Source organism: Anopheles arabiensis, chromosome 2 (assembly GCF_016920715.1).
Source record: "Anopheles arabiensis isolate DONGOLA chromosome 2, AaraD3, whole genome shotgun sequence".
NCBI lineage: Eukaryota > Metazoa > Arthropoda > Insecta > Diptera > Culicidae > Anopheles > Anopheles arabiensis.
Window position 1 is genome coordinate 21,424,323 of NC_053517.1, and position 27,045 is coordinate 21,451,367.

Below are 27,045 nucleotides of genomic sequence, written 5' to 3' on the forward strand. Positions count from 1 at the left end.
AATTTTAGATGTAATTTTTTGTACTTAACTTATTCATAACGCTTAATCTTTCGATTCGAATAGACCAATAAAATAAAAGACAAATGTGACAACAATTTTGTGATCATTTAAGTCTCATTTGAGACCTTGAGAACATTCCCTCGGCTGTAACAAATTGACTAACTTACATTAGAGCTTGCAGTCTTGTCTGTTTTACTGCATCAGCACTATCTGAACAATTGCAAGCATCTGTAATGCGATACGCAATCGAAGTGCTTCCACAGCAGCACTTTCACCCTTGTCTCGCGACGTGATGACTCGATAAAGCGGTCCGAACAACCGATCGGAATGCAAATGCAGCCGCGTTACGATTCGTTTTGAGCGTTATCAGCGTAACATTAGCATCTCAGCATCAGCAAAGTGGAATCGAACGTTCAGGGCGGGGGGAACGAGCATGGACCGAAGAACAATGCTTGGCCACCCTATCAGCTATATGAACACGCTGTCCTACATACACGTATGACCGCACCTTCCCTTAGCACCTTCCCCATTCGACCCCGTGGTACAACAAACCATCACGATAAGGGTGCGCAGGTTTATCAGCTCATTTACGGTTCGACGCCGTGGCCGATAAAATTGTTTAACATCGTTGCCCCGCTTAACAGGCAAACAGGTTTCCGGTTGACGGTTGCAAGGGAACACACCGCTCGGAACACCCCGCATCGTTTCTCCCGCGGTAAGGTAAGGTTAACCGTTTCGGCCAGTTTGTTCGCCGCTTGCAGATCGTTCAACTCCCCCTTTTCTGCCGACCACGGGTTGAAGGATGGAAATAACAAACGAAGCCAAAGCCAGCAATGTTGTTTCGTTGGCTTGCAATTGGCATGGTGTTTTGCGTTACTAAACTAAAAAACAGCTTTAAACAGCCCCTTTCAGTATGAAGCGCTTTAAAATCATCGATTTTTCAGCCTCAACGCGCGAAGACACAAGACGTGCCCCATCCCATTAGCATTGCTCACTCACAGGCACCACCACCACTCTGTTGCGTTGTTGCCGGCGTGACGCGAAACGCAACATCACCACCGCGCGCGCACACAGAAACAAAGCGGCAGCTTTTCGTGAGTGCAAATTTTTCCGCGCGCTCGAATTTTTCTGTTCGCGGAATCATCATCATCATGATGATGATGATGATGTTTCAGGCAGTCGCGTCGCGGGCCGCAAAGTTTTACTTTCCACGCGAACAGGGAAGAATATAAAAATAATCGTTTTGAAGTCCCAAATCCCCATCCCCTCCGCTGGTGAGTATCCTTCGGCGGGCACTGTGACTGTGAGTACCTTTTGCTGTGTTCGTTGTTCCTTATTCAAAGAGGGCAACAAAAAAAACGTAAACATTTGGGGAAAAGAAAAGAAGCGGCGAACAGTTTATGTATTCCGCTCGCGAGTGAATTCGCGGGTTGGCGCGCTCGTCTTTTGCTCGTCTTTTTTTCTTTCAACTTGTGTGTTGCTTTCCTTGGCGGATCGCGCACGTGGCAAGTTTCGCGCGAAATGTTGTAAATTTAATTTTTGTCTCCTCTTTAGCACCCCGTCTCCTCGGGGCAGCCTCGTGCAATGGGGAGCCTCTCGGTGAGCACGTTTATGCACTTTTTCACCAACCGCCAGATGGTGCCGGAACGATGCGTTTGGAATTTTTCCGACGTCAGTTTTAAAGTGTTCCCGGGCGTTGAAGTTCGTCGCTTCACTTTTGCTTTTCACCAGTTGAGTTAGACTTCTTCTGTGTGTGGGTGTAAGTGTGTTTTTGATATTTTTCTTTGTCCTGGCAGGAACTCGCGCCAGTGCGCTGCATAAAGTGAAAGTGTAGAACACTTTCCCATCATTAACTGTTGCACCCGATCCGACTTCAACCATCCCAAGCGAGGAACGGAAATGCACTTTCTTTTGAAGTTAATTTTGCAACAACCGTTGTTTACAACCGCACAGACGCGCGCGTTTGATCCGCAACGGCAACGGCAAAACGGGTTCCAAACATCCTGCTCGCTTGTTTGGGTTCGGTTCTATCGATTCGGAGCAATAAATAGAGTACGGCTAGAAGTCCGATTAAGAACCGACGCCCGATCCACCCGCAACCACTGTGAGCGGGGTTCCTCTGTGCGTTTGTGGGCAAACATTCTCACGATTAATTTCACCAGATCGCCATTCGTTTTCCCTCTCTGGTTACACCATCTTTGCCCGTCTTCGCAAAACCCACCGCCGTTGCACGGGATGCATCCCCTGATGTACTGTGCCGCGCAAGATGCTTCCTTCCCGATACGCCGCCGTAGCCTTGCGGTCTCGGAACCGCAGGCGAATACGGGCAGAAGAACATAAATTTAAATTAAATTCAATTGCACCGCATCGGAAGCTCGGATGCTCTCCCTGGCTCGCACCCACCCCCGTCTGCTTCTCCCCTCCACTGTCTCCTTGAACGTTTTCCGATCCACAGTGTTCGATAACGATCGGCGCTCGACTGGTTAGAGCAAAAAGATGGACGATGATGGCGGCAGCAGCAGCAGCAGCCCGGATCGGATTCGAATTATAGTAGCTCCGTTGTATCGAATCGCAATCGGAGTTTTGCAATCCATTCCGCTGTACCCCACTCTCGACTCCGCGCACACACACAGATCTAGATCTAGTTGTTGCGAAGGAAGGATAGTGGCTTCTTCCTATTCTTCTGCACCGGCTAAGGTACAAAATCAATTTACTACTCGCCCGTTTTTTTTTTTTTTGTACTGTACACCCAGACGATTCGCAGCGGAAGATTGTTGTGCACCGCACCGTTATCAGTAGGAAGATGGAGACGGGACCGGATCGGGATCGGGCCGATCACAAAAGGAGCTTGATTTTGAAGGAAAGCAAACATAAATTGCAACCGAGAATTGCCCGCGACACACAGACATACAGAGAGAGAGAGAGAGAGACTCACTGGGGAGATCATAAATCTTGGCATTTGGTTGAGTGCAGCCGGGAGGACATTACCGGGTGATGAATGTTTCGCTTTGCGAGAATAGCTCGTGGGAATAGAACAGTGGGGGCTTATCATTAGCGAGAAAGATAGAAGAATCCTTTCCCAGTGTGGTGGATTAAAACTCCAAAATAATACATAGAATTATTGCAAAAATACCATTTTTCAAACAAAACATAAAACTACTACTGGAGAAGGGTCAACGTTCGTTGTGAATGCTCGAGGACGCAAATGCATCGCTAAACCAGAAGTACCTTGACCAGAGGACCAGCAACCGCAGCGAAGATAACCGATCTCCTCCCGTTCCAAATGTAAGCGCGGTGAATGTTAACTTCACGTTACCATCGATCGTAATCGCACAAATCGATTGGCCGAATGGTTTTGTGCAATGGTTTTTTCTCTGTGTGTGTGTGTGTGTGTGCCTTTTGTGCTAAAGACCCCTTCTCTTGGGGGCATTTTTCCCAGATCCGCTTTCCAACGAACAGCAATCCTTAGCCCCCCAGAACATGACATCTTGGAAAAGTACGACTGGGGGGAGGAAAAAAATTGAACTCCAAATCGATTCCACCTGATCCCGTGCCGATGGCCGATGGTGCGCTGGTTTTGATTAGCCGGCAGCAGTAGCAACGGCCTCGAGGCATTTGTAGCAGGGCCCACTACACATTGTGACTGGCCGGCGAAGACGAAGCCGTGGAAATTATGCAGTTTAAAATATTCAAATCGAGCGCAGCAGAGTGACTCTAGCAAAAAAAAAAAAAGAAAAAACATCCCAAGATCGCTAGGTGAAGGAAAAATGCTTCCCCCTCTCTATCCCATCTCGGAAGCTAAAGACCTTTAAGGCCACTTTTTGCCCCACTCCCGATTGGGCGATCGGTTTGGCAGAGCGAGCATTAAAGGATCGCGAATTTATCTTCCATTGCTCGAAGGGTTTTTTTTTTGCTGTTGCGCTGTCCTCACCGCGCTATCCACTGTCCACAGAGGGAATGATAAGCATCTTGCGCTCCTCTAAGGGACGCGAACGCAGAAATATCAACCGGGAGTAAAAATCCGAGTACAAAAAATCCGAGGCAATACAAAAAAAAATGTACTGGCTCGATCGGGAAGGGTTGTTTGCGCTGAAGATCGGTGCTGAGATGCAAATTGAGCAGTAATGCCAATGCAGACAGCAACGAGAAACCATTGCACTGGCACCGGCCACTGGCACAACTCTTCCTTTTTCTATCAATTTTCATATTTTCGGACCAAAACCGGGACCCTCCCGGGTGACTGTTGGGAGCAGAGCGACGGGCCCCCCTCGCTACTGGCAGGCCAATGATCTTGACCTTCGCGAGCGGCGGCAGCCTGCCTCGCTGAAGGCTTTGGAACTTAATTATCTTAATCTATCTTTATCCATCTCCAAAAGTCGCCTCCCCGGGCGACTCGCGTCCCTTTCCGCTGCCGGCGGCGGCAAATCGGCCGTGTAGTAGTAGTAAGTAGTGCGCGAAAAATTGCTGCACATTGCATGCCCACCGATTGCAGTGGCAGCTCAGCAAGTAAGACATAAATTTTCCGTCCCCGCTCTGAAGCACTGTCACATTCATCTACATTTCAAACGGGGCGGCGGCGGCGGCGACTACGACAACGACGACGGGCGACCGTATCGGACAAGCCAAGGCGGGGCGGCATGTGTGGACGAACTTGCAATGGCAGTTTATTTCTCTAATTGACCACGGAACGTCACATTCATCTCAATTTTACATGATAATCCCGGCCACTGTGTACGACGGCTAGGACGACGACGACGACGATTGAAGGGCTCGATGAAAACGTGCCGCAACCCCTGGCCCTGGTCAGTGCGCCCACCGCATTTGGGCGGCAGCGTTTCGAATTCTGCCGATGGGCGCTTCTGGTGGGAACCGAAACCCGCGAAAAGACTTCATTTCCTCCGCATCTCGGCCTGCCCGATTGTCAATTTATGGAGCGACAGGAGGCGCGCTTCAGCGCAGCCCCAGTGGGACTGCGATGGATGGATGGGTGGAAGGCACGATCTCTCACCATCACCAAGCGTCTTCGTCGCCAGTGGGCTGCTGCTGCTTTCCCAGCGTGGCGGCAGTCATAAAGCCCGTACGTGCAGGATCTTACCCGTATCAAGGCACGGGTGTGGGAAACGAAATTACGACATCTCATTCCGTATGCAAACAATGTGCCACATGTGAGCGCATCTGCAGCCCTCAACTGCCCAACCGTGCCCATTTTCCGTTCACCGTACCCCCGCGTACATGGGGCCACGCATGACCTTTGCAAATCACTCTTCCATCCATCCATCCAGCATGTGTGTGCGATGCTTTCGTGACTTTGGAGCTTATTAATTGCTAACCTCAGCAACCTGGCCGCTTCTTCTTGTTCTTTTCGCTTGCGTGCCAATTCTGCCCCCGAGCCGGAAGAGGGGAGGCCTTCTTCCCACAACCTTTCCCGCCGGGGTCGGGAGATGCGTAAAAGGGGCACATCTGTCTAATCTAATTAAACCGATCTATGCACATTGCTCGCGCACGGAAGGGGGTGGTGGAGTAAAGTGCATTCTAACGGTGCACACACACCTAACGGAAGCGAAAGCATGGTCTGCATGGTCGATGTCTTGTGAACCTAGGTCGGTAGGATCGGGGGGGCGGTTCGCGCAGAGATGCGTGAGATGGAATTCGTTTATTTCCCACATGTGTGCAGCGAGCGACAAGCGACGCTTGCTGGGGATGATGGCATGAGAGTGTCCCTCTCTCTCTTTCTCTCTTCCTAAAGACACACACACACCTACGGGCGCACCTGTGCCACAGAAAGCATTCCCCCCTGGTTCGTTGCTCCAGTTTCCTTTTCTCTTTCGAACCCAAATCGGGAATTGATGAAGTGCACTTTTAATAATTATCTTAATCTCTTGGTTTCGGTCGCACTTTGCGTTGGTCGCAGCGCTGGGCAGCAGGCTGTGCGAGCGGAAGCGCCATGCTCGGCGTTCAGAAGCTGCACGCTCGGGCGTAGGGTGATAGGAATCGCTGCGCTCGTGAGCAATGTGCCAGCGTTTGCAAAATGCAGTTGAAGCGGGAGACGGGCTTGAAAGTTGTGATGAATCTGTTGCAAGTGGGTTCGATTGTGAGGTTGCTCAAACCGAATGGCTGTACTCGCACGTTCGTGTGCACGCAGTGTGTGTGTTGTGGGAAAACAGAGAGGAGGGCTTAGGGCTTTGGATTATGAATCGTGGCTTGGGTGCATTTTTTTTTGTAATGGAAATTTGGACAGTTATGCTCACGCGAAGGTAAGCGAACTCAAGCTGACAAGTGATAGCACACTGCTTTCTTCCAGTGGGACGCTACTTATATGCCTGTTTTGTTCAAACCGCTCTTCCGAGCGGTAAAGACGAGCCACCATTTTTTTGCGGCTTTTCCTGTCCATCCCACCACCCTAAACACCGCTATTACACCGCTTAGAGAAGAATCTAAGCGCTTATTTTTAATTAAAAATCCCTTTTTCAAGTGCATGCACGATGCACTCACGTTGAAAACGTCCCTTTTTTTGGGGTGTTCAGCGGTTAGACACGGATGCAATTTTGGATGGCAGCAAAGTTCCGAGAGGGTGCCCTCAGGTCAAAAAGCAACGGTAAAGGCCCTTGCATGCATCGTTCTCGGTTGTGGTAACCGCACACATACACACACACACACACACACACACACACACACACACACAAAAACCCCATCACATTGACCGGTCAAGTGACAAAGGATTGATCAGATCACACTTTCTCAATTGGCACACAAAAAAAACCCCTTTTGAGTGGTTTCCGCAACCCTTCTGGGGCGGCAAGGTTTTTGAGATGATTATCCGCAGTGATGGGCAGATCGTTGCGTTTTACACGGTTCACTGAGAGTTGACGAGTGACGACTCATACCACCCGCTGCATCAACCCGCTGGTCAGATGTGATGGTCTGTTTGTGTGTGAACAACAACGAAAACCCACCGTACGGAACACGCGAATCCCGCTCGACCTCAAACTTGTCGTTCAATCATGAGTTTTTTGTGTTAGTCACACACACACACACCAATGCAAAAAAGCAGTCCACGCCAAATGCGACAAAACCGTCCGCGGTGTCCTTCCGTGGAAACGTGTTCCGTGTGCAGGACGAGAGTTTTCATTAAGGGCAGTTTTTTTTGTGTGTGCTGTTGCTGCTTCCATTGACCTACCCCCTTGCTGGATGGGCTCGTTTGGACACACACACACACCGTTGGTTGACAAGCGTTCCGCACCGATTCGCGCTGAAGCGCTGCTCTATTTTTGTCAATTTTCATGCAACCGCAAAACCAATGTGACAGAGACCGCACGGCAGGGAGCGCACGGAATGCCCGTGGAAAATAGTCACCAGTTCACCAGTGTCGCGCTAGGACAATTGGAAAGCGGGCGAGCTGCCTTTTCGGCGCTGGTACACATCGGTTGGTTAACATTTTTGGCGTTTCGCATTGGAAGGACACTCCGAGCAGCTTATCAATCGGCATCATCATTCCGAACATCCGCTTGCCCTCGCCTCCCGCTCCGCGGTAGCCATGGTAGCAGCTGCATTGTGTTTGTCGCGAATTTTCGGTTCACTCTGCGGAGATAATGGGATAATGTCGGTTTGCCGTACTCCGGTCGGTTCGAAGGGGATTGTTGGGAAAGAGGGGGGGAGGGGGGGGGTTCCAGAGGGCAAGCAAATGTGCATAGGCGCGCATCGATGGGTTTATTTTGTTTGTTGTTGTTGGCTTGCCAATAAGTTTTAACTCGGCAGTACGTCGCGCAAATGAGCATCAGTGCCGCAATGGGACGAAAGAAAAAAACGCACCGATATGCTCACTGATTTCATGGGCAGACACGAGTGCGACTGTTGGTAGAGTTTTAACGATGGCAGCATGTGTTTGGTTCGTCAGCCTGAATGATGAATTGAATGGTATGATTTTTACAAACGTTTTTTTCCTTTAATTAAGCTAACATTTTACACTGACTTACAAAGGCCGTTCCGTTGTTACAGCATTGATTGGCAGTTAGAGGCTTACCTGTGAGGAAAGAAAACGGAAACGAATTTTAGAAATATTAAAAACTTAAAATCATTAATTTCAACAAGCAAATGCTACCACATAAGCGTCTTTTTGCAGTGTAACGCAACTCAATCCGCCGAGTTGGCCAATTGCGGTGTAATCGATCAGAGTTTCGATGCAAACAAAAAAACCGGCTACTATGATCTGCCCCTTGGCAACATTACGCAACCTGGTGCCCGTGCGGTGGTGGTTTTTTTTGCGCCTATCCGTCCCGGCCAGCGTTAACAGTGTCACCAAGGCGGACTCTGCTGCGGTTTTGCGCACACAGAGCCGGGTCACCGGGTCTAAGATGCGCTACTCCAATTTCCACGGACATGGAGGCTTTTGCGTAACCTTCTCGAAAGTGGCACGCGCACATGGATAGTCCCCGCAAGTGCCCCCGGCAGGTGCCATATCGATTACTACTGGTCGTCGGGAGTCCTTGCGTCGATCATTACGCGGTGGATTCCTGGTCACCACCAGGCAAAACCTGCTTTCGCATGTAGCGCGGCCCAAACTTGGTGCCGCGAATAATCAAATAGTAAGCGCCTTGCCCATAAGAAACGTTAGATATTGGTATTGGGCTAGCTGTGCGGGGACGCCGAGGTTTGGCTGCCCGAATCGAGCGGGCCAAGCCATCAATCACTGTGTAGAGAGCGGACACCCCGATCCAATCGCGACCGGTACACCATTTCTTTACGCAGCGAGCCAATCAAAAGCTTGCGCTCGTTTTACTCGCACACACACACACGCACACACAAACACGTACACATGCAGTCGGCCCCGACCAAACTAGCTCGCGGGGTGGTGTTGCGCGCGTTTGTTTCTTTCGCTTTTTTTTGGGCCACCCGTGGAACATCGACGCAGTGGCGCAAAGCCTTGCGCGACACATTGCGCGTACCTACACGCAAAGAAGAGAGAGAACGAAAAAGAGAGTGAGACAGCCACCATCAGCAGCACCACGCGAGACCTAAGATCCAGGCGTTGGTTTCCTTCTGCTTCGCGGGCAGTCGTGGCCACCAAACACCACAACCCACCAAATCATAAAGCGAGTATTCAAATTAGTCAGCAAACTGCGCGCTTCGTCGTCAACTCGCCGACTTCCCAGACGACCATTGTTAACGCCCGGTGTCCGGTGGCATGTGTGTGTGTGAAGAACCGAGCAAAAACCCGCACTGAAGGACCTCGAGGTCCAACGACGGGCACACGGGCTCAAAATTAGAAGGGGTGAACACAGTTTAATTCGCGCCTTTGAAAATGTGTGTGCCTGTGTGTGTGCTCGTGCAATTTTATGTAAATACATGACTCCAGTCTAACGCTAACAAGGCGTCAAACAATAAACAGCTCCGGCGAGACGTTGGACGAAGCGAACCGCGGGCAAAAACGGTCCCGCATGTCGCAACGGTTTTGAAGGTGTGACCCGGAGGAATTAATTGGGCTGCCCTCCTTTGATCGGACATTTTGTACGCGCGTTACAATGCGGTGCGACATTACACACATGGGTCCATTACATCCAATCAGAGGCAAGGTGTCCAATATCACCGTCCGTCCGTGGGACTTATCAGTGACTGCACCGTAAAGGGGACAAAACCCATATAGAGACGGAAAGATGATAAGAACTGTACTGGAGGTTTGAGCTGTTCGGTCGATTAAATGTCCAATATTAGATATCCTCCTGCTCGAAAGGGTTGTTCCCGTTTTATTGAAATATTTTCCTACCAAAATCACGTCCTTCTATACTCCTTCACTCCGCAGCAAAAGACTGATAAAAGCCAAAAGAACGTACGCGTACACGTCCGAGGTTAGAAAATCTTTAGCAACCGATCGTGCAATTATTAGTTCCGGGCGCTTACCCGCCAGCAGCGGAGAAAAGGATATGATGCCGTCCAATTCGCGACCACACCACGGGATATTGTGCAGCAAACATCAAAAAGACAACCGGGACAGTTTCGGGAAAATTTGCCGTCGCATCGCCCTCTTCCGCGAAAACTTGAAAGGATTTGACGTCGACCAAACTCACTCGAAGGTAACTGGAGTAGAGCGCAATTTCCCAGCTCTCTCTCCATAGGTTTATGATTATAGGTTAGGGATGTTCCTTCCACGCATCCACGCCGGCTTGCCTTCTTTCAATGTGTTCCAATTTCTCATAACTGCAGCGGAGATGAACTCCGGTAACCTTCCCTTTTCGGAAGGGGTTCGAGAACAACGCGTTGGCCTGCAGCCGCTTGGCGACCGAGAAATGACCGAGAGCGCTGTGTACGGCCGCTGTTCACGGATTCAACTAATAACTAGCGACGGTGCATCGGAAGCCCCGCAAAAATGCGCACAACGAAAGACTGCGTCGTGATGATGCCCGTACCATTTTGTGCATTAGCGGTGCTTCGACGGTGACCGAGAGAAGCTGAGCTGAATTTACATAAAATTAAACCCATTTCCACGCGTCGCAATTGCGTGCCGGCGGAAGCGCGTCTTCATCTTTCTAGTTGTCTGTGGTCGGGAAAGCAGGGCTGCGTTCCTCCAGAACGGTGCAACGCGCTGGCAAACCGTGATGCGTTGTATCGTGTGACGAGCGATTGAGGTTCACGTCCGGGTACGAAGGGGAGAAGTGATATCGAATTGGTGTGTTCTTATAATTGCTAGATTTGATTAAAATGCTGAAGCGAACACAAGCTGCAGAAGCAGAGTATTGGAATATTAATCTACTAAAATATTGCCTTTTTCTCAACCACTCGGTAGCACTATCGTTGGCACTACTTCCATGCTTCATGCTTGTATTGTGTCTACCTCTAGACCTCGGTGGTGTTCGCCTCAAACTTCCCTTGGAAACTGGCAGCACAGCGAATCGAAACCTTTCTGGAGGTCAGTACACCAGTACATCACACACACACACACACACACACACACACACACACACACACACACACACACACACACACACACACACACACACACACACACACACACACACACACACACACACACACACAACGGCAACGGACGATATTCCTAATGAAGCGGAAAATATTCACAGTTATTATGGGACGCGAGCGTAAGTCGCACCTGGCCACCGCCGCCGCCGAAGTGCCGTTTCTCCGGCTGCGGTTTGCGCCTGTGAGTGCGGGCCCGCCTGCACCGTCCGGAAGTAGCCGAAGCGTGAACAGCGTCGCGCACCATGCCAACGGGACAACAGGGCGGCCACGGCGACGCTGTAAATCGAACGTTCCGGCCACGGTCACGTGAATAAAGCAGAGAAAAACAAACCATCGTTCCACCGTACGGAAAGGAACGGGCAGGCAGGTGAAGGATACAGCTGGCGGAGAGGTTGGCAAAGTAACCGGGTAGTGGACCCGAGGTCCGCTTGGTCGATATCGTTTTGGCCCCCTTTTTTTTTTTGGACACCGCTTGGGCCTGTCAACCAAGACCTGCTGCAGTAGTGAGGCGCAAAAGTTTCACCCGGTTCGGTCAGGTTTGGTTTCAAATGTGTTTTGGGAAGGCGGTTGAGAGAGAAAGAGAGTATGTCTTTCAAAATTGTGATGAAAAGGTTGTATGCAAAATTCAAGTTATTTAAAAACCTTAACATTATTCTGTCTTTCGTGCGTACCACCTTATGTTGATTCAATATTCGTATTGGAAAACAAAAACAGGGCAGTCCCTTCTTGGTTATAGTTTTTTGTTTAATTCCGCTCTTCACGCTTGATTTGACACTGGCCAAGCGAATGACCGGTAGAATAAATAGAGCACGTCAAAGAATGGAACGATTTGTACTTCAGCCGTGCGTTCCCTCTTTGGACCCCTTGGTTTTCTGCTTCTGCCGACACCCTCCATCCCGCATCATTCCTTCCATTGTTTTGAGTGCAACTCCTCATTCAGTGCCACCAACACCGGGCGGAAGTATCGGGCATCGTCTTGCTAGTCAATCCCGCCGACAGTTGACGATCGCGCAGATTTGGAGCTAAAACGCACGCGCCCTTTACCCCGCCGGAGGTCCATCTGGGGCCCAGCTTTGTTTGTGAAAAATTTATGACCCATCCGAAGTCTCCCCCTCCCCCCATCCCCGCGTCCCGTTTGACCCAAGGTGTGCAATTAGATTGCCCCACTCGTAGGTGATCGTTTGGAGTTGCGTCGTGTGGGCGCTGGATCGTTTCGCATCAAAACCCCAAACAATACCAATAATGATGATCCCTTCGAATGGCGTTTCAATCTTCCCTTTCTGGTCGACGACGAGACCACTCCTCGGGGCTGGGGGGGTGCCGTACCGAAAAAGGAAAAATATAAAATGCTCAGCAAAAATGCTTGAAATTGAAGAACCGTTCCCCAACCGGAGAAAAAAAAAACAAAACAAAACGATAAACGGCCTGGCCGTGGCGAGGGAGAAATAATCATCGGGCCCCGCTGTGTGTGTGTGTGTGTGTGTGTGTGAGTCGCGTTGCTGAAGAATGCCGCCCGTTGTATTGCGCGATTGCGCGCGAATGAAATTAAACAAACCGCGACAACTCGCGGACTAAGCGCGACAAGAGCCGCGTACGATAAAACAAAAAAAACAAAAATAAAAGCAACAAAGAATCGACCCCACCGGTTTGGCACACCGGGCTGGGCAGGGTTCAGAAAATGAGAACACACCGTGCACACCGGGCGGGTTCCGTTCCGGGGCAATATGGGAGCGCCAACAGTTTAGCGATAAGCGCAACGGCCTGAGGGACCGCGCATGAAGGAAAGGAGCATGAACAGAAGAAAAAAACAAGGCCGCCAAGACATCGAACACCGTTGGCAAGTGGTCATAAAGTGAGGCCGGAAGAGAGGAGAACCTCTTCCTTTCGTTGCACCCAACCATCCCTCGCACGACGGGGAACGAGGCCAATTCGTGCTTATTTTCTCCCTTGCTGTTGGTGGTGGTGTTGGAGGTGGTGCGTTGGACCATTTTTCTTTTCGGTCGGTCGTTCGTTTTGGACAACACGCAACACACACAGGGCGTACCACGTCAACGCGTCGGCGTGTTTCGTTTGTTTTGTAATTAAACCAATATTTGCTCATTACCTGCGCCGCGGGCTTGGACCTGCGCGAGGCCCCAAGAAAAAAAAAAGAACCTGACCCGCAACAAGAACGGGCGGCGTTGTCCGTCAACTGCGCTGCGCTTGTTCTAGCTCTTCCCAGTTCTTAGCGAGAGCCTCTGCTGGTCCACGTGTTTTGACAGCTTGGCTAATGCGCGTGCACGATGGCGATGACGCAAGTGGCGTACACTCCGAGCGATACAAAGCAGTTGGTCAAATTATTACCGGACTTTATCGTAACAACATTTGTAAGCACAACTTCAACATCGAGCTAGTTTGTGGAGTAGTGTGCAAAGAAGAGTTCACCGAAAATGTTGTCCCGAAAAAACGGTGACAAACTCCGGCACACCAAGAGCCACACTACGAGCCTGGAGGAAGGGGAACAAACGAGCACAACCAATTGCTGGCAACAACGAGGTCAGTCAGGTGACGGGTGAAGACGATTATGACAAAAGCACATTCACATTGCCCTGTACTCCAAAGCGCCGTGTACAGAGCACACAAACGGAAACACACACACACACATAGACGCCCGCACGCTCTTAAAGTACAAACTAAAGTAGGTCACAGGTTCTTGTTTTTTTGCCTAACGATTTTTGCACGACTGTTGATGGTGTTGCACAGTGCCGATAGATACCGGAGGACCTACCCAGAAGGGGTGAGCATTCAACAAACGCACACACACATACACACAATCGCATACACACTGGATTACGGTGACATCGGAACCAATCTCCCCGGGGCTGAGTCAGCGCGCCCAGCGCGATACTGACGAGGGCAAAGGGACTTTTGCTATCATCTAGCATATTGACTTCGATTTGCTCGATGTCAGCAACAAAACCAGAAACTGTGAGTCAATCACAACTGGTTAGAACGTCGCTTCTTGTCTGTACGTGTACGTATTCTGGACCGCAAAACAGTAACAAGTCGCACTGCAAAGGGAACCAGCTTCCAGTCAAGCGCGCGATCGCGATTGTTTGCGACAAGTCATGAGTAACTCCGGCACTTAACTCTCAACCGTGTCTTCATCAATGAGTAATCATCGCCCTTCCCCTTGCTGGCGCTTGGACGTACCCAAACACCGTCATCACTGTCCCTGCCCCGCGGAGGAGATAATTTCGGTCCAAAATTGCACCCAGCGTAGGACAAAAGGATAGCATGCAGCGAGACAGCGCGTCATACACCTAGAACCCCTTGCAGAACGCTACCTTTTGCACCCTGACCGGGCCGACCGTGCTCGGGAAAGGGATTTACGCGTGGTATCCGCGGGCGCTCAGGGCCGGCTGACTACCGACTTCCCAACCGGCCCGACAAAGACCCCTCCCCCCCCTTCCGTATGCTCGGCGACTTAATTATCGTTATTAGCCTTTGGCGGTGCTTACCCAACCCCGATCGGTGCGTTTAATTACTCTGAATGATTTCATCAATCAACCAGCGAATCAATCGATGAGTGCTGTTCATGCTGCCGTTGACGGTGTTTTCTGGTGCACCTGGTGCATGAGAATGTATCACTTGCATCGGTGCTGCAATTTGCATGCATGTGCGGCTTGCGGATGACGCATCTTTTCGGTTGGTGAAGGGCGTACCGTACTAGCTGGAGCGATATAGTTGGCAGCGTTTGAGCGATGAGGGATTGATCCTTCGCGAGCGTCCAGTACGGCTCATCATTATCCGCCCCAAAACGCCCAGCAAATACGAGGGTCGACAGTGCGGTCAAAAAGTCACTACCATCCCAGCAATACAAACATCCCGGGAGCATGAACAAAAACCCGCGAAACAGCGATCTGGCGCGATCAAAACATCCGCGAACCCGCCGTTGTGCCGTTGGGACCGTTTCTGTCCATTGTCCGCGCGGTACGCAAACAGATTGAATTACACCGCGAATTATATCGCGGCGCAGAAAAAGGGACCGCATTGGACCTGCGAACCGCGTCCAATGCAACGGGCGACGGGACGTGGAAAAATCGGGTATCAAAAGGGAATCGAAAAACCCACAAACGAAAAAAAAAACCGGCACCGGCCCTTCCTTTTTCCTGAAGGGTCGCGCACTACAAGACGTTCATCGTCTTCACCGGCCGGGCCCGACGGGACATACACGCGGACAAGGGGACAAAGGGGGAAAAAGTCAATGTAAAGCAATGCGAACAACGAAAACACACGACACGGGCGAGGTAAATCTTGACCTCAAATTAAGCAAAGGTCGCCTTTCGGGCTGACAGAAATCACTTCATTCATATTCACATGCACTCTTCCGGTCGGGCTGGCCGGGCCGGCCCGGTTCAGGACCCGATTGTCTCGATCTTCGAAAGGGGCATGTGTATGTATAATTATTTCATCATCCCTCCTTTTTGGTTTGTTGCGCTGGTTCGCTTTCGTGCGCGGAACGGTTTGACGTGATTTTGGTCAGCTTGACTTGGTGTTTTATTGCCGTGCGTTCTGTGCTGTGCTTAATCGTTGCGCTTAACGTTCTGCTGGCCCTCCGATCCATCCTTCCCGGGCCTTTGTGCTGCTGGGCCCGCTGCCTCGAAACGGAACGAAGGAACAATGATGAATGTACCGCGGCAGCGGGAGCTGTGCAGGAAGGATTAACGATCAAACTGGACCAACCCAAGGCACGGCACCGATGATCGATGGCGATTAAAACTTTGCGCTTTGTATGAATGCCTCCCTGCGTATGAATTGTATGACGATGACGAGAGAACAAAAAAACAACAAACATCGAAGCATAATTTCCCCCATTTTAATAGCACAATTAGCGTGAGCCATTTCCACAATAATTGAGGCTCCCACGAACGATTGGCCGTTTGCGGATTTCCCCCCCCCGTTCGTTCTAGGAAGGAAAGGACACGAATCGTCAAACAACAAAGGCAGTGTGTGGGTATGGGGCTTTTGTTTTGCGCTGCTGCCACACAATCAGAGCAGATGCAAGCGCAAGTTCCTTGCCGATCCCGGGAGGGGGTTCGAGCAAAGAAGAGGAAGGACCACATCAAGTGGTCAATTTGGTTGGTTAAGCGCACGGTTGCAGGACGACCACTGCTGACCACCGGAACTCGAAGCACCGCCGCGGAGTGCGTGTCTCGAGCATGCTGCTTGTTTGCTGGAGTGTGATTTGAAGAAATTGATTGAATGAATGTGGGACTTCCGGTGCGGCGCGGAATGTGAGGAATGTGTGCGCACTCCGGCAGTGTTTGCCCTCAAAGCGTGGGAATCAAATTCCGAACACAACTCCACGGGCAGGCACGGAATCGGCACGGAATGTGATGAGATGTTATCAGTTAGTGTGCTAGAAGTACCCAGGCACAAGAATCTTTGGTTGGGAATTTTCATTGGGATCATTGGGGGTTGGGGGAGGGTAAAAACAACCAACAAACTGTCCTCCTTCTTCAGGTTGCCTAGCCAAGCGGAAGGAAATAAACAATCGGCTAGGACCATTTTAGTGGACGACGACTACGACGACGACACGGAAGGACACGTCACTCGGCGACGCCCGCGATGGTTCGTTGGTTTGTTGATCGCTGCCTGCTTGGTTTGGGGCTAGGTTCGCATCCAGCTGGACCTGCTCCCTCACATTTGCTTTCTTTCTATTTAATCGATACCAGCAACCAAACAAACAACACACAGCACAGTTCTCCAACCCCAACAACCCGCAGGTCCCCGCCTCCGGCCAATCAAACCACATGAAGCATGAACATCCAACAGGACAACAGACGGGGCTATGGGTTGGTGGAGTGCGAGTGGGACAGCCAGTGAGACCGAAACCAACAAAAAAAAGGGGAACGATGACCGGGTCTGCAGTAGACGAAGTCCTTCCATGTGCTCCCAACCCCCCCCCCCCCCCCCCCAATGTGTGCAGAGTTGTGGAGGTGCGCTCGAGTGGCCATCACCAGCAGGTCCGTGACAGAAGAGCGACACGGGACGGGACGCAAACAACTGCGCGCACTCGGACGACGCGCACATACTTCCATGGATGGCCACCGCCATGAACATGGAGCACCGGTAAAGGATCAGAAAAAAAACACCAACACGAACACACACACACACACTTCTTCTTTTTCATCTTCATCTCAAGCCTTCTTTCTGTCTCTCCTGTTCGGCCATTTCAGGCAAAAGGTGAACGTATGTGTGTGTGTGTGGGGGGTAATCTTGGCAATCCAAAGTCCAATCAGGCCGTCCGTGTGGTGGTCGGAAAAGTTTTGCCCAATACATGTACATGTTGGCACAGTCTATGCTCTCCCCCCCCCCTTCCCCTCCCAGCCGATGTCCCCTGTGTGGTTTAGACTGTGGCGTGCCACCCCTGGGTTGTGCCAAAGTCCTTGATTGGACGGACACACAAATTGGCTCACACATTGGGGGACGTGGTGGTGTGGGACGCTACTGCCATGACGATGTCCACACGGGCAGCGGGTACGTGACCGTAACACACCGCTCGTCAGGAGACGAGCACCCCCTTCCCCTGAGTTGTGTCCTGAGCGGATAAATTGTATTACAAGAATCGATCAAACTTTGCCCCAGCGCAGAGGAGCTACCGGGTGTGGAGTGGGAAACTGACTCGTTCTGACCAATTTGCTCCCTGCACGCTGTCCAACTGCAAAAACCCGTACACGCCAGTGCGGTTGGAAGAGTTGTTTGGGTTGGGGAACGAAGCAAGAAAATAAAGAAGGACGCTTCGACCCGAAGATGGCGTGTGCCCCAAGCGATTGACCTGAGCACGGGTTTTGCACGTCGGGTCGGGTCACGAATCTTGGGAATCGATCGAAGCAAATAATAACAATAAAAAAAAAACAGCCAACGACAACGACAGAAGCGACTCCTTTTCTGGCGGGGGCAGCAAACATTTACCGCAGGCGCCAATGACGCTGCGGCGATCGTAAAACAACCGGGAAAACGGTTGTACTGCAGCAGCACGAGCATTTTGGCGCGTCGAGTGAGGGAGAGGGTTCTGTGGCGTGGTTGCAGTGGAGGGATACAAAAAAAATAGGAAACAGTTGTACGCACCACATACGCAAACCGCGGTACACGTGCAACGGCGCACTTTGAAGCTTAAAGTGTATGTGTGTGTATGCGTGTGTAAAGACTGTGTTCTAAGTGAGCAAAAAGGATTCTCGGGACCACACAATGCGCGTTTCATGAGCGCTAGAACCTGTTTTTGACTGGGTTCAAGCACCTTTCACGGGTGGTCCAACATCTTCCAGGACCTTCTTATCAGGAGTCAAGCAACCAACCAACCAACCACAGAAAGGTGAACGATCTGCAAGGATAATTTTTACACCGTTTCCATTAACGTTTCACACCATCCTGGGTGGTCCCTCGGGAAAGCCTGCGTTATCTCGACCGTTACTATCAGCTTGCCGTGTAACAAAACGCGTTAGCAGAAGCTTCCGATTTGGAAGCTGTCCCAAAAACTGGAAACAAAAACCTTCAAACGGAAAGAATTGAATTGTTCATTTGTGTCAACAGCTCTATGCGGTGGCTGTGTGTCCAACACGCGCGCGCCAACAAAGCCCACGATGCCCAATGTGTAACACCTTCAGGGTCGGTTACGGATCCGGACGGTGACGCACAGAAAACAAACTCCGTACCCTGTTTGGACAGTCCAGTAGCAATTCTACGGTTATATTAAGAACGCGCAGTACGCAAATGATAGCGCAACTTGTGCAAACAGCACACACACACACACACACACACATTCAGAAACTCGCGCGTGGAAAACTTTCAATCCGATGGGCACGAAAACTCGGACGCTGCTAGGGAACGGGGATCTCCATCGTCAAACAGCAACAGAAGAAGAAGGAAAAAGAAGAAGGAATAATCGAAGACACAAAACATCGAGATGATGCGTTATTTGTTTAGAAACGTGTTGCAGTAGGCTCGTGTCGTCTCCTGCTTTGGGGCCTGAACAAACTGTGATTTACGTCAATTGGGAGCTGTTTGCCAACTACATGACGCCCAAACACAGTGGTCTTGTTGATACAGCATCAAGGATTCTAGACTCACATGTACGTGCGCACGTAATGGAGGGCTGGGGAAGGGGGGAGGGTTGAGAAAACTCCCGCTGCTGCTCCAACTGCAAAAACAACAACACATTACGCAGATGCATCCAACTGGCATTGTGGCTTCGTTTCGGTTCCAGAAACGTTGTGTTCGTTCCAGAACCATACCAGAGCCATACACGGTCCAAATTAAAGCCCTTGTTTTTAAGAATTTGTAAAGAACCTAAACAATACACTATTGCACAAGGCTATGCACAAGGGATTTAAATGCTGTGTGATGTGTTTATTATACAAAAGAAACACCATCTCTTGACAGTGTGTTGACCACTGCGTATGAAGACATTTGCTTTGAATGGTCAAGATATCCCCCGAACCACAAAACCTGGTGACCATCTGGCCAACAAGAACAAATCCCCTTTTCAAAGCGAAAGGGGTTATGGGTCATTGGGCAGGACCTTTCATTGTGGTTACGCTTACAACAGGGGATTGACTTTGTACAACCATTGCCCCAGTTGCCACTGCATGTCCGTCATAAACAAGGTGCGCCTATTCAAATTTTCATAAATTGCTCCTATCAAGGTGCAGCAGCGTAACGCCACAAACGGGAAGTGCCTTCAGAAGAACAGTGTGTCTTGAGTTGAGAACATTATGCACAAGCAGCTTACAACAGCATGGGTAGGGTTTCACTGGAATGGGGTGCCGACTGACCGACGGTCATTTCCGGTCGGATACCTTCGGATACTGGAAAGTATGCAAAAGGGCAGCACTGAAGAAGGCGATTGGAAAGGGTAAGAAAATGTACATAAACCCTTTATTCCGGGGTTTGATCCGGGCAGGTTTTTTGTGTGTGTGTGAGCACTCGCTCTGCTCGCGTGCCACGAATTAACGGATATTGTGGCTAGAAGTGGCCCCTTAGGGTTACGCATCATCGAGCCTGCACAAAGCTAATAATGGCTTTATTTGGTTGATTGAACCTGTGTTTTATTTCTTCTGTTGTGCGCAACAAAACAGAATTCGACGATGAAAGGGCTTCAACTTTTCTTCCAATTTTCTTACAATATTATCTGATTTAAATAACATTTTATGTCTTCAAATGACATGTGCAAGAGAAAGCTTCTGCAAGATCCTACACATTACACTCAGGCACATACATCACGCATTGACACATCTTCACCAAACTCATCTCACTCGACCCCATTCGAAGCGTTATCTCCGAGAAACTTCTCCAACTATCGTGCTCCTTTCAACCATCCCGAACCTTCTAACCACTTCCGCCCCAGGGCCATATTAATTACCCTAACACTCAAACTTCAGCACTATAATCCGGCTCGTGTAATCTCACACATGCCCAGCTTGTGCTGCCCAGGCAGCAGCAGCACCACCGAATATCCCAGGGCCGAGGCATCGATACGTTCGTCCAGTCCCAAGGAACAGGGAACACACTGACGCACGGTTAGTTGTTTAAAAATTCGTCGCCCACTCGTGTCCTGTCCCAAGCCCAACAATCCCTTTAACCGAGTGGAACTAAGCATGAGTGAACCATCGATAAATACCTTGTGCGATTCGAACTGCTGGCATTTTGATTCTCATTTTGGAGATCGTGATGTCGGGCGCTTGGGCGGTCGATTCCTGCAAAGGCCGGCAGGCCCGTTTTGACGCACTGTTAATCGCGTTACACCAAACACTGATACACTTTCGAGATGCACTGCTGTTGTTTGTACGCTCAGTTTCTTCACCGTAAATCATGAACAAACTTTGATTTTTCTATTACTATTTTGCACTCATTCGGCAGAGCTTTTTTGGAGGGAATTCAAAAATTGCCCTTTTAACTTTCATGTAGCTTTCCACTTTGCACACGTACACTCACTTGCACACATTCAGTACTGTTTTGTTTTTGCTTTTTTCCACACGTTTCCTGTTGTTTTAAAACGTACACTCCAACAGCGGATGATTCCTTGCGGCACCTGTTTTTGTCTTTGACGAACGAACGAATTGGATTCTTCTCAGTTCGCACTTATTCATTAATTAGCATACTTCTTTTCCTCCGCAAACGAATTGCACGCAGGAAGACAAACAATGTAATTCACCAATTTCTTTTTTTTTTTAGAAAACACCACCAAACACCGATCCTTCAACGGAGGAAAGGACAACAAAAGGGCGCGGGTTTGTTGTGGATCCTTTTTTTCTCCTCCTTTTTATCGTCGCCTTCCCTGTTGAACGGTGTCTGTCTCGCTGTCACTGGCGCAGCGGTTTGCGGCGCGAGAAAGCACGGCGCGAGTGTAAAATACGCCTGAAAGTACAAAGCGCGCGCCCGCGAGAATAAACGAGGTGGCGCGTACCGGTGGCTGACGACTGGTCCATTCACCAAACTGCTTCCTTGTTATCCTCGTTCTGTTTGGCCCGGTGCTTTCACCGGCTGATTCACAACATTATCATAATGTTTTCGCGGTCGTTTAAAGAAGCAGCACACCGACACTGCTGTACTGCTGGTTTGTTTTGACTTCACTCACGGACACACTTTTCAAACAGTTCAATCGGTTTGTACACAAAAAAATATTTAAAATGAGACAATTTTTTGTTATCTTTTTCGACAGTCTATTAAACACTTGTACACTTTACGCACTTGTTTTTTACGATACGCAACTTCTTACAAAATAAGATTCTAAATAATTTTGATTTAGTTGTTTATTGCAAACATTCCCGGGGTGGTGTTTTGATTTGTTGTGTTTCACCGCTACTATTCCGCTCTGTTTATTCGTTCTTCCTTTGTCAGGTGTTTTCCTCTGCTGTTTACCTGATTCACTTGCACAATTATTGTTTACATGTTTTTTTGTTTTGTAATTCTTGTTCCTCTTTTCTGCAACTTTTCTTCTTTTTTTGTGTTCACTGTTCAACAGTTTGCTTTGCCTTCTTGCAGCTTCTTCCTTTGCATCTTCACTTCACAAACACAACGGATGTATCCTTTCGCGCTGCGCTGGACTCTTTGGTCAGGCAAGCTCATGCAACAACACCCGCGACCGTGCGCGCGTACACGAAGCGAACCGGCCCGCAGGAAACTGGCTGACAGACTGACTGCTCACTCCGGCCGGCCACTCTCTACGGCCCAGCCTACGACAAGGGCAGCGCGACGCGCGAGCTGTGCGTGTGTTGCGCTTCCCCCAAAACGGCGTGCGAAGAAGTAACATATACGCGCGCGCGCACACACACCACACACCACACCGCGACCGTAAAGCGACGAGAATTTATTGTGCCGTGCTGGTGTAGCTGCTAATGCTGCTGCTGCTGCTGCTGCTGCTGGTTGCGGTGCTGCTTAGACGCATCGACGACCGACGGTTGGACATCCTCACTTCGCGACAGTCCGTTTGCATCTAATGTCTGGCAGCGTACGGTCGTTATATCACCGCCCTTGCCTTTTAGTACAGACCGTCCGCCGCACCGACTCACTGCACTGCGACCGACCGACCAAGCCAGCCGACCAAGCCAACCCCTGCCCTGCCTGTGCGAGGGGGTTGTTGTTGCGAGCGCAGCAGCGGAAGAGGGCCGGCGACGCAAGGGTGACCGCGACAACGCTGAAGACGCCGAAGCACACACACACTCACACAGCCGAGGGTGGTGGGACGGAAAAACAACGGCCGGCCACACTCAACCCCAGGCCTGTCCTGTTTTGCTCGCTGTGTTTGTATGTGTATGTGTCGAGTGTCTTTTTCTCTCGCGCGCGCGAGCACTGCTTGTGTTCCCGCTCGCGCCCATTGCGCAAAGGGAGCGAGGGTTGCCGCGGTGGACAAAGGAGACGCGGGTGGTGGCGATGTGTGTTTAGTGTGTGCGTCCGTTGTCTCTTTGCCCGTGTGGGCTTTCCAGCATCTCTGCTGGTTGTTTTTACTACAGTGCGGCGGCGAAGGAGAAACTCCGCCAGCCCGCGATGCAAATGAGAGTGAGTGCCCGCGACAGAGCGAGAGAGAAAGAGAGAGAGAGAGAGAGAAAGAGCGAACGCGGGTGCGAGTTTGTATGTGTGTGGGAATCGAGCGCAGCATCCCGCGTTCGAATGTGTTGCGCTTGCTGTTGAAAAGTGAGTGGAAAACGGCGGGCCCGATTTTCCCTCCTTCCTTCTACTTGCGAAGGCTTTCCCGTTCACAGTGTTTTCTTTTCCCCTTTTTTTCTACCATTTTGGAGGAGGAAATATGAGTGTGTACAGCACACATGCGTGTACGCTGCCGTACGCGAATGTCCAGCCGTTTTTCCGCTATCCTTTTCCTTCAAACACATTAAAATCCAAAAGCCAAAAAGGAACTCCGGAGCCGTACCGCGGTGTGGTGGACGTCAACCCCTCTGTTTCAGCTTCCATTCCACATCCATCCAGTGCTAACCATTTGCCCTCAACCATTTTCGGCTTGTATTGTTGTACCCCTTCATACAATCGAATGAAAATCCGTTTTGCTTATCCCTGTTTTTGTTTTTGATTTTCACCCTTCCGTTTCGCAGAAGGTCCCGTTCGCAACATAACAGAGCGCCACGCAACACAGCCGACGCGATGTTGCGCGCCCGCGGTAACTCAGCAAAGGGTTCCTCGGACCAGCCTTCGGTGGTGGTGGTCAGCAAAAGGTAGGGGAGTTAGGGCTCTCTAGTTTCAACACCGCGCGAAAACCCCGCACCGGACCCGGAGAGTGGAGCCCACTGGGTACACCGCGGCAGTTTGCTGTGTGGAGGGGATGAACTCACCCCTTTTCGAGGGTGCGCACATGCGCAGGCGGACCCACCGTACCCGGTGCGCTGGAATGGGGGTTTTTTTTTCGTAAAGGCTCTCACGTTCTCTTGCAGAAAAGCTCTCTTTGCATGGTTGCTACCTGCGGGAGGGGAAAAATCGTTCCCATCTCACCCACCGTGGCGCGAAGTTTGAATGAAACGTCGGAGGAGTTTTGTTGATATCAGCGCTTACCGTACCACACCACCCTTTACCCGCTCTTGGGTTGTGTCACCGTGCCTGTAGTACTACACTTGCTCATCGCTTGGGGGAGGTGGAAAAGCGCCGTCAGGCGAGGCGAAGACGCGAGGGACGAGGAGTTTATCACAGACTTATCGTCCTTTTTGCGTTTGCCGTGCGGAGGGGGAAGAAAGCATGCGGGACTGGGCCGTGCCTGTTTGTCGCAGACACGCGGGCTTCTTGATTTTCTTTCGTAATTTCTTTTAATCGTTAACAGCGTTTAACGATCTTTTTCTGCGTGTTTTTTTTTTCGACTTCACAACCGCCACGGACTCCTTCTGACACTGTTGTGGGGGGGCCATTTTACACCAGCGGCATTCATTTTTGGACCGTTTTTTTCCCGCCCGTTCGTTAGTTTGTGTTTGTTGGACGGTCGCGGGTTACTTGGTGTTGTTTTTTTGTGAGGATTTTTTCTTTCCCCGAACTGTTATACTTCCCGTTCCCGGAGCCGGTTCGGCGAGCGCTTTCCTTCGTTACCAAATCCGACGTTCAGTAAGGTCAGTTTTATTGGTGAAACTTTTTATTTACAATGAACCTCCTCGACGGTCGGTACCCGGTAGGGGAGAGCTTTAATTTCTTTCTCCGTCCGAGAGCAAACATTTTGTGGGTGGCAGTGAACGTCATTTTTATGAGCTATTTTTTAAACGGCAGCATAACGATGGAGCATCATTTGAAGGTGAGTTAGTTGATGGTGATGGGAGTATTATACTTATAATAATGCGTCAATGATTTAGGGCACCAAATTTGAAAACAAACACGGTCATAACGATAAACCACGCAATTTACAGCTGTAGCACGAGGTTAGTTCAACGACTAATTGTGTGTAAAGTAACTCAAAATATAGCATGAACTCATTGATTAAAACACCTTAGTACTGAACTCATCTCAATTTCCTTTCCGTCGCAATTGTCCCCCCAGAAAAGATCCACAACAACAACAACAACAACAATCCATGATCCCATAAACCCCACTTGCCTTCGAAAGGCAATCGGCAAAGAGAGTGTGTGTTTGAGTGGGTTGCACTCTTGATTGGAAAGTCGTGCCGATGCAATTCCGATGTGTTGCCAAAGCCCGCTCGCCGCGCTTGCAGCGTTGATGGTTTTGGGCGGTTTGGGAGCGTGAAAAGGGCAACGGTTTGGCACAGGAAATGAGTTTGCTTACGTTGGCCCTAATTCTTTTGCTGCCAACTGGTACAATATAATTATGTCAATAGGATTTTTTCTTTTCAAATTCTAGAACTCATGAAGCGCGTGTACGCGCTGGGAAGAATTTCAATCACACAGGCAAATGTAATACACTCCACAGTGTGTGCGAGATACCGTTCCAGCAGCGTTCCACGACTGCTCATTCATGCGTACAGGGGGGAAGCATTTTCTCCCGACTTTCTGTTTTGCAACGGCAAACCGAAGGAAAGCTTTCGCGCGAAGAACAAACGCACCCACACCGAGCCTCGGTACGGGCGGCTCATATGCTTGGCTGTTTGCATCATCATCAAACGGCAGCAGCAGCAGAAGCGAATGTGAATGCATTTGCAGCCGAGTAATAGAGCGATGCAATAAAACACTAAACTTCACGTTTATCACGTTTTACAGGATTTGTTTGCAAAAGAGCGACGCGATGTGATATTAAAAATGCTTTCGCTTGTTGATTGGGTCTTGTGGGGGTGTGTGGGGGTCTTGAATGTATTGTTGAATGCCCTGCTGACTCAGCCAAGCGTACGGGGGACAGATGCTTTAGGGAAGAATGAAGAATCATGCTTTATGTGATTGTTATGAGAAACTCGGGTACGTTTGTTTCGCAACCGGGTTGAAGACAAGCGCTTGGACTTGTTGAAGCTGATAAATATTTCCGGTAATACTTTGCCCCATATTTTTACATGAAAATGTGCAATTTTCCCCTGAAATTACTTTTACAGCATTCAGAACTTTGGTACGGGGCCTAACCTTTCCGCTAAGCCCCACATAAAAATCCGCCAAATCTTAGTCGCTCCATGTTTCGGTCCGCGATGTGGCAAACAGAGTAAAAGCGCCATACGGTACAGGCTTTGGGAAGAGGGGAGGGGGGGGGAAAGGGGCATTAGAAAGGCATGTCCCAAACAGCGTCGCCGCGCACGATCACGCTTCGGGGGGAACATCTTCACGCCGGTTGCGATCGCGCGTTTAGATCGGCCAGTTCGTGAGTGCGCTTTGGATGTGGTCCACTACCGCGCGAAGAGGAAATCGGTGGCCCCGCGAGCTTTGCCGTTTTTGCTCACGTTTGCGATCCGCCACCCCCACATATACACACAGAAGGGTTTATCACGGGTTGGCGATCTTCGCCAAGTTGACGGGCATGTGGAGCTTTGCGGGTGTATGACTCTTTTTGCTTTTATTTTTGCACCGAGCTTGAGGTTGAAGAACAATAAAATTGCACTCCGAACTGGACAGCGCGAGGTAGCGGGTACAAGATGGGCAGTTTTGGAGCGAAGAAGAATTAGGCCAAACCCCTAAGAGAGGAGCCGACAGCCACAATCAGTTGGGCAACGGCACGGCACAACGATAAAAAGAAATCCCTTCCACACTTCCAAAGATGTCCCAAATCAAATTTCCCAATGACCTTTCCCAACTAGCCAACTCTCTGTCCCTCTCTCTTTCTCTTCGTCTCCCTTACACCTCACTCGCGTGACCGGTACGGTCTGTTTGTGCAGAAAGCATCTCGATCAGTTTGCTTCGCCCAGGTAAGACGGAATAACACGATACGGACGTTGGACCTTAATCCGATCCTGCAACGACTCGCGTCCGCGAATTAAACGTCCAAATTACAGCTGATCGATTGCTGATGGCTACCACCCAGCTCCAACTGCTGCCTCTCCCTCTTCCGAACCCAGACGTAGACGCGTGCTCGCTATTGGGGGGGATTGTAGTGAGACCGATTGATCAGTGGACGTCGACGTCCCGACCTCGACCGACCGTCCAGACACGCTGCGCCGAGACACTCCGCAGTGTGCGC

General features: G+C 50.2%; 1 protein-coding gene across 2 annotated transcripts in view; it reads right to left on the reverse strand.

Moving 5' to 3' along the window:
* Window positions 1-22,430, reverse strand: part of LOC120895119 (B-cell lymphoma/leukemia 11B-like) — a 67,851-nt gene extending 45,421 nt beyond the window's left edge. For both annotated transcript variants that reach the window (XM_040298156.1, XM_040298154.1), the window contains exon 1: window positions 20,633-22,430. In XM_040298156.1, coding sequence (XP_040154090.1) covers window positions 20,633-20,825 — 193 coding nt within the window. In that variant the 5' untranslated portion in view covers window positions 20,826-22,430. The remainder of the gene's footprint in view (window positions 1-20,632) is intronic.
* Window positions 22,431-27,045: the final 4,615 nt, after the last annotated feature.